This window comes from Protobothrops mucrosquamatus, unplaced genomic scaffold (genome assembly GCF_001527695.2).
Source record: "Protobothrops mucrosquamatus isolate PMUCROS unplaced genomic scaffold, P.Mucros_1.0 scaffold298, whole genome shotgun sequence".
Taxonomy (NCBI): domain Eukaryota; kingdom Metazoa; phylum Chordata; class Lepidosauria; order Squamata; family Viperidae; genus Protobothrops; species Protobothrops mucrosquamatus.
In genome coordinates, this window is record NW_015386641.1 from 723,223 (window position 1) to 736,431 (window position 13,209).

Sequence of the window (13,209 nt, forward strand, 5' to 3'; positions counted from 1 at the left end):
GGAAGTTGAAGTCCACAAATCTTAAAGTTGCCAAGGTTGGACACCCCTTTTTTTGAATTTTTTTTTTAAAAAATGAGGTCCTTCTAAAAACTACTTGGTACTTTTAAAGTCCTTTGTGGCATGAGAACAGAATATGTGAAGGACCACCTTTTCTCCAATTGTCTGTTGCTGCCCTATTGGATCTACAAAGATAGCCATGCTTCAAATTCTGTCAATTAAAAAATATCATCTGGCAGGACATTGGACACCTCTTTCTAAATTATACTTTTGTTTATCTCTATTGGTACTGAATTTTGTACCTTGTTCACTGCCCAGAATCACTTTGGTGGGACAGACAACTATATAAACCAAAAATAAATGACTGTGCTATATGAAGATCCATAAAATTGATTGGAACCATAACTTTGCTGGACAAAGCTCTATGGCATATTTAGATTTTAAGAATTTAGCGTTTATTTTATTTATTCAGTCAATGTTCAGCAAATTTAAAAGAACAGTAACAGAATGAAGTTAATTAATACAGCATATACTAAAAGACAAATCATATGATGATATTACATTCACATTTCTATTTCTATATTAGTATATTGCCTAGCCAAGTAAAAATAACTTAAAAATTAAAAAGCTATAATATAGACTAAATATCCCCTAGCAACTTATTAATTAAAAGAAAATAACTATCTAAACATAATAGGGGATAAAAGTGAGAATTTTTTTAAACCAATTACTTGTTCAACCATTTTTGTTTTATTTTCATTGCAGCCACACAAAATTTGCCCCCTGCACAGCTAATAGTGGGTTATAAATCCAGGAGAGATAATTCAAATAAAATTGTTCCTATTTTACTTTTCCAAGTATAGTGAATGATTTCCAAAACCATCTTAGCCATTGTCCTGAGCTAATATAAAGCAACACAACAGGCAAATTTATTTTGAGAACAAAATTAGAGAACAAGCTTGAAAAGAAATTTCTTTAGGATTCTTCCCTGCTGGAAACAGAAAGAAAGTTTCCGGGCATATTTGTGTAGCCAAAAAACAGATTTTGGCATGACTTTATCTACAGATGCACTGCTTTGTTAGCATGATAATTGCTTGATGATCACGCTTTCAGCTGTCGGAGAGGGCATATGTAATAAGCAGGTGGGCTTTCAAATATAATCAGCCACATTAAATTTAAAAAAATTGAGACCTTGTAACATGCATTAGAGGTGATTTTTTCCTGAGCTTAGTGGCTGTTTTTTTTTTAATTTTATTTTATTTTGTTAGCTGAAAACACTAGTAGATAGCTATTCATTCACACAAGTTGGTTCACACAGGTTGAAAGTAGGAAGGGGTGTGAGAGAAAAAAAGTTTAAAGAAACCCCTGGTATAAGGAATATAAAGTGTGGGTTGTGCTTTGACTCATTTCCTAAGCATGAGATAGGATTGTTACTAGTCACTGAGAAATCCTATATTTTTTTAAAAAAAAACAAAAACCTTAAGAAACCACATTGACCTGTAACTAAAGCTGTTAGATATTTACAGTCCGTTCTGCAAATCATAAAATCTTGCATGGATAACATAGATACAAATCTCGAAAACAACTTATTAAGTAAAATATCCAGGGATTCCTTTGTTGAACTTCTGCTTATCTGGATATATTCATTTGAAATCTGGCTGTCTGAAGTGGAATTCAGTTTCTTTACAATCTCAGCATCTTTAAAACTAAGCTGCACAGATGCACTTAGTTGAACAAATTCTGGTTACTAAGCAGCCACCTCTATATAGACAAAACTTTCAATACAAGCCAAGGTAATTTTTAACAATACCTTTGTGTAATGAGTGAGGATTTGATAGCTAAGATAGATGAATTCTTCTTAATTCTCTGGCAAAACTATTTGTCAAAGTCTCTTAAATCAGGTTGCCAGTATTAGTGTCAGAAATCCTTCCAAAAATTGAGACAGACTAAAATACAGGTAATCCTCTACTTATGACCGCAATTGAGTCCAGCATTTCCAATTGCTAAACAAAACAGTTGTCAAGTGAGTTTTGCCCCATTTTACTACATTTCTTACTCTAGTTATTAAGTATAGCAATAGCAATAGCACTTAGACTTATATATACCACTTCACAGTGCTTTACAACTCTCTCTAAATGGTTTGCAGAGTCAGCATATTGCCCCCAACAATCTGGGTCCTCATTTTACCAACCTCGGAAGGATGGAAGGCTGAGTCAACGGGTTCACTACTGAGTCAACCTTGAGCCAGTGAGACTCGAACTGCCAAACTGCTGGCAGCCGGCAGTCAGCAGAACTAGCCTGCAGTACTGCATTCTAACCACTGCGCCACCAGGGGTCCTAGTGCAGGGTTATCAACCTTTTCACAGATTGTACCACTTTTAGGACTTGACAGTATTCAAGTACCATCAGTGCTTAGCAAGGTGTCAAAAACTTGATGACCAAAAAAGAAGGAAAACGTACCAGTTTTAATTTGGTGGCAGTTCCTTTGCTGAATCACTTTCCCTTTGCACTGACGAACATATGCTGAATTTATCTATATTTAGTAATATGCACCACTACCTTGGTGGTCAGGTGGCTGGCCGGCCCTTCTTCCTCTCTCCCTCTCCTTTCTCTCTCTCTCACAGCCTCTACTCCTTTGTTGATCCCTCTGCTTGTCTCACAGAAGCCTCTCCTCTTCTCCCTCTCTCTCTGTTCCCCGTCCCCTTCTCTTTCCCCATCGTCTTTTTTCTCTCTCTCTTTCCCAAAACCTCCTCCTTTTATATCCTCTCCTCTCTCCCTCCTCCTCCTCCTTTTCTCTTCTGAGTGCACCTCTCTGGGGCTTACGGTGAGCTCCAGTGTCAGTCACTACCCCAGTCTCACTCCCCCATGCAGTTACCCACTCCCCAGCTGGCCAATGCACACAGTGCTGATCAGCTAGAGCTGCGTGTGCCGGTCCTGGGCCCTCAGTAGAGCCCCAGCAACACCGCAGTTCCAGCTAACTCTACCCTCAGTCCCCTTGTAATGGTCACTAAATTAATAGTTGTAAGTTGAGGACTATCTGTAATGCTGTTGGGGGCCTCCGGGCATACAAAATTAACTACTGTTTGTTTATATCCTTTGGGGCTTCATGGACAAACGGGTTCACTATTGAGATCAAAATAATGTCTATTTGAAAGACATTTCCTTTTAAAACATGATTGTCAATAAAGCTACTGCTTTGGCTATGTCTACCATCCAACTCTGAATACCCCTTGTCATGCTTTATGCAAGTTCATTTATTGGCTCACGTACCATTGAATATAGTTTTCCTGTTTGTTTAGTGAACTGGTGAAATATCTAGGGAGATGGGATAAAAATGGCACTATAGGTAAATCTCTGATGAATATGGGAGATTTCAAAATATGAAATATGCATAAATAAAAATAAAATAAAGTTATGCATCATCATGAAATTGTCTCATTGTTATTTCTTTAACCGGCTTATGTGCCTACAGCTGTTTACAGCTGTTTTCAGTAATTTTTGAATAAAAGGAGCCGTTTATCCATTACAATAATAAATGATTTTCAAATTTGAGGCATATTAAGTATGCATTTAGGGTATCCTTTTTCCATCTTTGTAATTATGGCAATTTATGGATTACACATGCAAATTTCTAACTATTTGACTGCAGGGAGCTTATCTTATTTGGAGCATAAAACTATTATAATAGGATCTGAGAGGAAGAGATTTAATATTTTTGCTGTAGAGTCCCTATTTGTCATGTTGTGTTGTGTAGCTTAGAGCTGGCAATTGTTTAATCACAGCAGACTAATGGAAAAAGATACTTTGGTCCTTTCTCTGCCAGAGTTTGATCACCATTATTGAAGGATAATCACCTTTCCATCTGGCACAAAATAATTGAGTCAGCTTTTGAAGTGTTATTCTTTCTTCAGTACATTTCCACTATCACAGTTTTACTTCAAAGCCACAATTTAAAAGATCACTCCTGGGTGGTAGTCTTGGTTAAAATAAATTATTGGGTGGAAGCTATATCGATAGATGTTGAATTACCATAGCCTGGCTGCCTAAATTCAGAAGACCACTTGATGGCAGCTAAGAGTTAGATTTTTCTATGTATCTCTCCTGCCACCTGGTGTTCACCCAGGTTTTGCACCCCAGTTGTAGCCTTAATAGAGTTGGATTGGGTTTGCAATTACAGAATTTTGGGTCTTAATTTTTATTTGCATTTCCAGGTGTATTACTTAAATGGAGCATTTGTTTCATAGCTGAGGTATAGAAATAATGGTTTTTATCTATATATATACTTTTCTGCTAATTTTATGTTAACTTGGTGTATTGAGGCAATTCATAATATGGAGCAGTGATAGAAAACATACATCACATTGCTATCTCACAAATGCCCTTCACTACTTAAGGAAAAAGAAATAGATGACAATTTGGGATGAAATTTTGAGTGGTGACCTAGACTGCATTTTAGAATGGAATTGCACTGGCAAAAATTGCAGTGGTATGTGGAAACAACCTTGGGGGTGGGGTGTGCTGGGGTGCAGGAAGGAATACTTTCTAGGGAACAATCTGATAAGAGAGTGCATAGTTCATAATTACATAATGGACAGAGAAAGAGACTTAGAAATGAACTTCCCTAATTTCTCATGCTGGGAAAAAATACAGTGGAAGATTTACTTCCAAGATTCGGTTAATCTAGCCTTGTATGTAGCCTATATTACATAAAGCAGAATTTGCCCAACTGGTTATGTTTCCTGTTTGTCTACCTAGGAAGGTGGAAATATTTGTATGGCTACTGTATGATAGGATCAAGCAATATTTAGTAATTGTTATATTGTACACTGCCATGTGTTGTTAATTTTTTAACTTGGCAGTGGGAAGTTAAAATTTTTACAAATCTATAAAGAGGGCAAAAATTACGTATTTCACATTATAACACTCCGTTCTATCGCTGGTGTTTGTCTATACAAAAAATGCATATTCAAGAATAGTGAAATACATTGTGTAATGTGTGTATAGACAACAAGATACGTGCAGTGAGTATAGTCAGATCAAGGAACAATTAAGAATAATTCTAAACAATTAAGAGTAAAAGAGGGAAAGAAAACGAAGATGATGGAGATGACAATCAGAATAACAAAGTTGGGAGGAACCCTGGAGGTCTTCTAGTCTACTCCCCTTCTCAAGCAGGAAACCCTATACCATTTCAGACAAATGGCTGTCCAGTCTCTTCTTAAAAACTTCCAGTGTTGGTGTACCCATATCTTCATTTTGTCATGAAGTAAAACAAGGGGTCACAGCAGAGAAGCAATGAAAAGATTTTAGGATGCAAATGCTAGAAGGATAAATGATAAACACTTAAATAGGGTTGATCATGGTATGTTGAATTAAATTCTATACATCTTGGTGTCAAAGAAAAAAAGAATGAAAAGAAAAGAATAAATGTTGAAAAATGGCAAGGCTGCAGGTGTAGATGGTATAACTGGAGAAATGTTAAAATATGTACTGTGTGTGTTTTCCTTATCTAGTGGTTGTATAGTAATGTGTGCAAAGAGTGCCACCTACAACTTCTTTTGGAACAGGAGGCTCTTCTGACAGTCCATTCATGCCCTAATCACCTCTTGTTTGGAATATTGCAATTGGGCTGCCCTTGAAGAGCATTTGGAAGCTATATATACTTGGCCACTGCATGACCTCTACTTCCAATTGTTTAGACCGTTCCAACAAATTCAAATAGTGCAGCCTACTCTGTATTCCTTCTCTTAGGAAATGTCATCACAGGGACCATGGAAGTAAGTCATCTCAGTAGCTGCTTCCCATGTCCCAAGAAATCTCAATAGCTCCTATCTTAATGGTTTTTAGGAAGGTCATTAAAAGTTGGTAATAAAGCACTTCTCGTGACTAGGACTACTCTGTCTAGTTATCAAATTCATTTTTCTGAAATGAAACTTTTCTCTCCAGATGTCTGTGGAGATTCTCAGTCCTCTATCCAAAGATGCTTTTCCAAAAGGCAACAACTGGACTTCCTTGGGTTTTCCTTGAAAATGTTTTTCTTCTCATTCAAGAAATTCGGAACTGAAGAAGCTTCTTGGATGAGAAGTGAAACCTTTTCAAGGAAAAAACCAAGAAAGTCCAGTTGCCTTTTGGAAAAGCACCTTGGGGATTTTCTCTCCAGATGTTCTCTCTCCAGGAGCTCAGCCAACTTTGAGACAGCGTGTGCTGCAATTTTAAGCAAAGCTCCTTCCACTCTGAAGAGTTTTGACTTAAAGCTTCATAACAATTTATTGTGCAACCTAAATTTTCTTTCCTCGCTTCTTGTTCCTTCAAGGTGTACAAGGGAGACGAGACAACGTACCAAATCTCAGGCCTTCAGGTGAACACAGATTATAGATTTCGCGTGTGTGTTTGCCGCCGATGCTTGGATACCTCACAAGAACTTAATGGACCTTTCAGCACTTCTGTTGCCTTTATTCTCCAGCGGAGTGAGCTAATGCTTACTGGGGAACTGGGAAGAACCGATGACCCCAAGACTAAATGTATGATGCCTTCTGATGAACAGTTTGCAGCCCTCTTAGTCCTCGGCTTTGCAAGCGTCTCTATCTTATTTGCTTTTATACTACAGTATTTGTTTATGAAGTAGAGAGTTCAACACAAATATTTGAGGTATCGTTTTAATTAATGCTTCATACTATAATCAATATGTTTTATTCAGATAGTCCTCTTTATTTTTTCAGTGCATTTTTTTCTGGTTTATCGTCGTCGTTTTTTAAGGGGTGGCGGGGGGAATGACAGTCCTATTTAGAAAATAAAAAATCGACATTCAGGTGCACCTTTTGGACATTCAAGGTTAGGAAATGGTTGAATATATCCAAGCCAGAGACCAAAACAAATATTTAACATTTGGATGTTCTTTGCCCTGCTCCTGTGATTTTATTCACTTAACTAGTTTTTATTTTCAGAATGTAGAAATGTAACCAGTTTGCCTTCACGTTTTTGCCTTAGTGCTAAACTTGTTGCAGTCTTTAAGTTGCAAGTTTATTACATTAGAATAACCGCTTTAAGCTCCTCTGAATTTGCAAGACTTACCCATCATTATGTAATAGCATTGCAGCTAAGCATTCCGCAATGCATCTGTTGCACAAGTCGTTAATTATAAATATCACATATGGTATTCATTACATTTATTTTCTCTTCAACCCTCATACCACAAATTTTGCATTGTTTTTGCGTTATCCCCATGGGGGGAAAATTAATCTCAATTATGTAATCAACTGTATTTTTACCACATTTCAATCCCGATAATTTATCTTGCAACCTAAAGTCTTCTTTGAATTGTAAACATTTTATTCAAGCTGTTTGCGCGCTATAAATTCCTGTATAACAAATCTGATAACCCAGATAGCTTTATCAATGGAAAAGCATTACCATTCTACCATTTTCTTTATTTTATAGCAGTAAATTTAAGAGGGCATTGTGCAATAGTTATTCTCATGTTCAGCTGTTTTTATTTTGTTTAAAGAAAAGCTGCTTTTAACTAGTTTGTTTGCCTTTGTATATAAACTTACTTTTAATCCAATCACTAGATTTATTATATTCATCGTGATCTTATGTGTTTATAACTGGCGAAAGCTTGCTGCCTTTGCTATTTAAATTAGATTGTTACTTTTTATCATAAGCAAACTCTCAATCAGCCTTGTAAGAAAAAGGTCCATCTGCATTTCAGTTTTGGAAAAAACATGGTAAATTCATATAGACACCTCAGATGCTAAATACTGTAAGTAGAGCTGACATAAAAAGGTGCCATTTCTTCCATCTCCTTCTCCTCCTCTCCTTTCTTCTTAATGGCATCTCCTATTACAAAATATGTCATGTAATATCCATTCATTTCCCTCTTCGATTTCATTAGCTGCTGCCTTCAGAAGTGATGGTGAGAGGGACACCATAGTTCACATGACAACACACTATGCGCATTGTAATAGTAAAGCAAAACAAGCGTAACAGTGCTGTGTTACAAAGCATCAACCTCAAGCATTATTGGTATTTCCAGGAATGCCTCTGAGACGTTCTCCAGAAATTCATTGAATGGCTGCTGGCTACATACCCATGCTGGCTTTATCTTCAGGCAAATTAATATATTACAATTGGCCACTATAGTTTGTGAATGCCCTTATTCCACACTCAAAATTCCAGGAATGCTCACTGGCCCTCAAATTTTGGAGATTCCTTTAGTGGCCATGGCCAAAAGGAGATGACAAAGAGGAGATGTGAAGCAGCTGGTTTCAGCAGCAGCTGCCATCTTGACACCCAGCTCTAGTTTCAGCTAGTGTTCATATCATAAGGATCAGGTGTGGTCCACTGAAAACCTAGTGTCATTCTTGTTTGGGACATTGTATGTGCTTTTACATCAATTGCCAAGGCATGTTCATTCAGTCCATCAAATCCCTTGGTTATTCTTATTGTTTTAAGAAAAAAAATGCTTTGAATCAGTGGGTTATTTTTATGACTTCTAAGTGCCTCAGGGATATTGAGCAGGAGGTGCAAAGTAAATTACACGTGGAAATGCACAGAGCTACAATTTACTAGGAACCTCTCCCAGATTGTGCTGTTACAACTCGAGAAGCATTGCTACAGAGTTCACTTCCACTAAACCAGTGTTTCTCAACCTTGACAATTTTAAGGCATGTGGACTTCAACTCCCAGAATTCCACAGCCAGCATTGCTGGCTGTGGAATTCTGGGAGTTGAAGTCCACATGCCTTAAAATTGTCAAGGTTGAGAAACACTGCACTAAACAGAGGTGCACAACACTATGCCCTTCCCACAAAGCCTCATAAAAGGCCCCCTGCAGAGATTTTCAATGTTAGTTTTTTTAACTACTGGAATAGGGAGGGACTGGGGGAGTAATCATATCAGCTCTATTTAATTTTTTTAAGTCAATTGAAATAAAATGTGCACTCTTTCCTTAAAGCCTGTGCAGGAAAACAAAAAAAAAATGTGATCCGGTAGTTCCTGATCTAGCTCTGCATGAATTGGAAGAGTTCCCCGTGAATTGTGTCCCAGATTTCGTGTACCCTTGCATTCAAACAAACAAATAGTTCTGTATATTTTTGATCTCCTTTGGGTTTCGCTTGCATTGTCCTTTGTTTTTTTGTGTTTTTTTTTTGGTTTTCTGTTTTGCTATCATACAGGGCGGCACGATGGCTTAGTGGTTAAGATGCTGGGTTTGTTGGCTGGAAAGCCAACAGCCCGGGTTTGAGACCCGAGCATCCTGCAGTTGGGTGAGTACCCGTCTTCGCCTAACTCCTGCCCACCTAGCAGTTTGAAAGCATGCAAATGCGAGTAGATAAATAGGTACCACTTCGGTGGGGAGGAAATAGTACTCTGTGATGTCATGCTGGCCACGTGACCGCAGAAACGTCTTTGGACAGCGCTAGCTCAACGGCCTTGAAACAGAGATGAGCACTGCCCCCTATAGGCAGTGACAACTAGCGGAGTTAAAACTCGCAGAGACTCCTCCCTTCCTTCCTTTGCTACGACACAGTGTCCTGTACTATTCATTCATCCCCATAACCAAAGTAATGGGGAAACCAACATTATTTTTGTTTTAGGATTATTTATACTATATACTGCATTCAGTACTTTAAAATGCCAATTAAAGTGCAATCACATTATTTATTGTAAAAATAAAAAGTGTACTTATGTACTAAATCTCTCCCCTTTCCCCTCTGACCCCTAGTAGCATACTATTTTTCTATTTTGTTTTATGTAAGTATAATTTAGGTAAAATGTTTTCATTTCCCAGCACCATTCCTAGTATTAACCTTCTTATAGTATATTGTATGTTTAAAAATGGGAGTGTTTATGAGTTGCCAAAAAAAAAAAAGAAGAATAAAAATGTACCCAAATATCCTGCACGCAAATAAATACCATGCGGGGACCACATCCATTCCATCTGCGGTACATTGAGAACAATCATCTTCAAAGTTTACATGTAGCCAAAAAAAAAAAATCATAAGCATCTTTTGAAATAATAGTTTGAAACTGATTATTCTGTGTGCCTCTCTTGATGTAGCAAACTAGTACAAAGGTTCTTTATTTTTTCTTTCCTAATGTTAGTATGCATATTTGCCTAGCAAACAAATGATATGGAGCTATTTTCTTCTTTTTAAATCTCCTCTTCTCGCCGGCTCCAGTTTTGGCCTTGGCAAATGTGGTATTGTTGTCATTGTTTAATTCAACTTTATTCCTTTTATATAATACTTGGTTGTCTTCAAATATAAAATTATTTTTAAAAAAGGTAGCAAAATTTTAAAGAATGTAGATAGCATTAGCTGGGCTTCGATCTCCTTTCAATCATTGGGAACAATTAACTAGGAGTCATCGGAAACCTGTTCGTTGTCATGGTTCTGAAACCCTTTCCATTTTTCTGGATCGGGGGCAATCCATTTGGAAAGCCACACCTTTGTAAAACAGCTGTTGTCACTTTTACCGTGCCTTGTGATTATCAGCCCACTGCCATAACAATCCTTACCATTTTCGATTAGAGAAGAAACTTGCTGCACATGCTCTCAAAGCTTGCAGACAAAGCCAGTCATGTTGGCCAGTCATAGAAGCATAAGTCCTTTAGCTGGAACTTTTCCCATTGATTTCAGTGGGGCTAATGCCAGGGGTCAGGAGAAGAGGAGAAGACAACTTTGTCTGCAGGAAGTGGAGGGAGATTCCCATCAGAGCCAATCAGCGCCCTTAGCCCTCTGGTTTCAAGATCAATACTTTCTCTCCCTTTAAGGGAGAGAGTTAATTACACCAGCTGATGGATTAGAATAATGAACTCTTTTGAGCTAAATTGTAGTTCTGATGGCCTTTTGCAAAGTGATGAAGACATAGGGAGAGTGGGTAATAGTTGGGAGCTCCACCATGGATGAATATGTCTAACAGGTTGTATTTTTGTTGAGTCTCAGTGGGGTTTAAGTTGATTTTTGTTGTAATGTAATTTTTTTGTTCACTGCCCAGAGTTCCTCAGATAGATGGGCAGCCATATAAATCCAGTGGATAAATGTGAGGGTGATCTGGTGCAACATCTGTCACCCTATTGATTACCAGATTTGATTTGGCTGATCTGTCTGGCTAGGTGGGTGTCCCCCTCCTTCTTTATCATTCCATGCTTCTCCTTCCTGAAGCTGTGCTCGGTGGGACAGGACAACCATCTCAGATAGAAGTGTATAATCTTCAGCCAATAAATAAGGAAGGAAGGTTAGGAACCTGGAGACTGCCCTCGGTTGTGGGTCTCATTGTTGGCAGAACACCAATCCTGGGAGGGACCATTTTAATCCTACCCAGAGTAAATGTCTCTTAAAAGACATCATTCTCTCCAGCAATAAGGAAGTTCACCAACTTCTAGTGCTCCCATGAACCATCATGAGGAGAAGATAGGATTGCTTCTTTAGTCCAGAGCCAACCATTCATGCGTTTAGACAAAAAAAGTCATTTTGTGCAAGATTAAAGAAAAGTGATCTGAAGAAAGGTCAGGTGTGTTTCATATTTTTATTGAAGATTCCACATCTCCCCCCATTTGTGTATACGTACCATATACATGCCAATGCATTTTAATTTGCCAAGTTAGATTGAATCAGATATCATTGGTTATCTTGTAACCCCTTTCAATTTCTAATGCAACCATTCTGTAAAAGATAATTCCACCCATTCCTGTTTCAATTTCCATAACCTTCAGTTTATTGAAAGAAAGAAATTGCTTTCTATTACCTTATATGTCTTTTCTGGCCCAGTCAGTATCGGCTGTGTGAAATCAATTTCCCTTGTCCCCAGTTTTGTGTAAAGAAATTGTAAAAAAAAAAATACAATATGGGGAAAGTATTTTAAGAAGTTATTTAAGAAGAAAAAGAAACATTTTTATATTATCTGCCTTTGTCCTTTATGAACTTGAAATGTTGTAGTTTTCTAATCATGTTTTGTCAGCAACAATAGATGAGTAATCACTGTTTATCATGGAAAAGTGCCCTAAAATTGAATGTTTCTGAACATTTTTCTTGCACAATTTAAATTGAAAAAGAAAATTAAAAGTTGTTTTTCTTTTTATTTTTTTTACCTCACTTGTAGGACATACATTCCAAGCTTTTCAACTTTGAAATAAATAATCATAAGTTTTCTTGTAAATTTTAACTATTTCATATGCATTGTATTAAAACTGCCATATCAATTTTAATGTATAGATTTTTGCAGATATTACGCTATGTATGTAAACTGTTTATCTGTAGTGTATATGTAATATATTTATGCCCAATAAATGTTTTAATTCTTTCTTGATGGCAAGGTTCTTTATATGAAGATTCCTTAATGAAAACCTTTGCCCCTATAGAGCTCAACTGGAGGATGTGTAAGAATTGCAAACCTCAGAATTCCCAGCTAGCAGGATAGCATATTAGGCAAGGTCAGGAATTCTGGGAGTTGAAGTCCACGAGTCATAAAAGAGCCAAGGTTGTCTACCCCTGGGCAAGGTTATAAAGAATTATTTTCTCCATGTAATTGTTATGCCTAAACCCTCTCGCAGTTTTATTACAATCACAACTATGATCAGAATTTCCATTGCTAAGCAAAGCGATTGTTAAGTGAGTTGCAGCCAATTTTATGACCTTTTTTCCCATGGTGGTTAAGTGAATCACTGCAATTGTTAAGTGAATCAAACGGTGATTAAGTAAAACCGACTTCCTCCCTTGGTTTTGCTTGTTGGGGAAGTTGCAAATGGCGAACACATGATTCTAAGACATGTCGGTTGCCAAGCATCCAAATTTTGATGATGTAACTGTGAAGATGATGCAACGGTTGCAGGTGTGAGGACCAATCATAAGTAACTTTTTTCTCTGCTGTTGTAAACAGTTATTAAAGAAATAGTTGTAAGTCAAGGACAGTTATTAAAGAAATAGTTGTAAGTCAAGTTGTAAGTCAATATGTATTCATATTGCTTTTAGCTTCTCTTGTAGGTCCAAATTACTTATAGCTCTACCTTTCTTTCTGCAGATGTGAGGCAGATGTTGGCGTATTTCCCTTTACAAAGAGTCTAGAGTCACATTTTCTTAATCTATGAGGTTTATGATAGATGTTTTCACCCATGAATATCTGTGGAGAGGATTTGGAATCTAGATTTCTAGCTCCAAAGGTCTTGATAGACTTGGGCGTTTGTGTCACATTCAGCCATCTCTCCATCCTCCTGCTT

General features: G+C 37.4%; 1 protein-coding gene across 1 annotated transcript in view; it reads left to right on the forward strand.

The window, feature by feature from the left end:
• FNDC3B (fibronectin type III domain containing 3B) overlaps positions 1 to 6,715 on the forward strand; it is a 201,170-nt gene extending 194,455 nt beyond the window's left edge. Inside the window, exon 25 of the mRNA XM_015814932.1 lies at positions 6,311 to 6,715. Within this exon, the coding sequence (XP_015670418.1) occupies positions 6,311 to 6,622 (312 nt within the window). The 3' untranslated portion in view covers positions 6,623 to 6,715. The remainder of the gene's footprint in view (positions 1 to 6,310) is intronic.
• Positions 6,716 to 13,209: the final 6,494 nt, after the last annotated feature.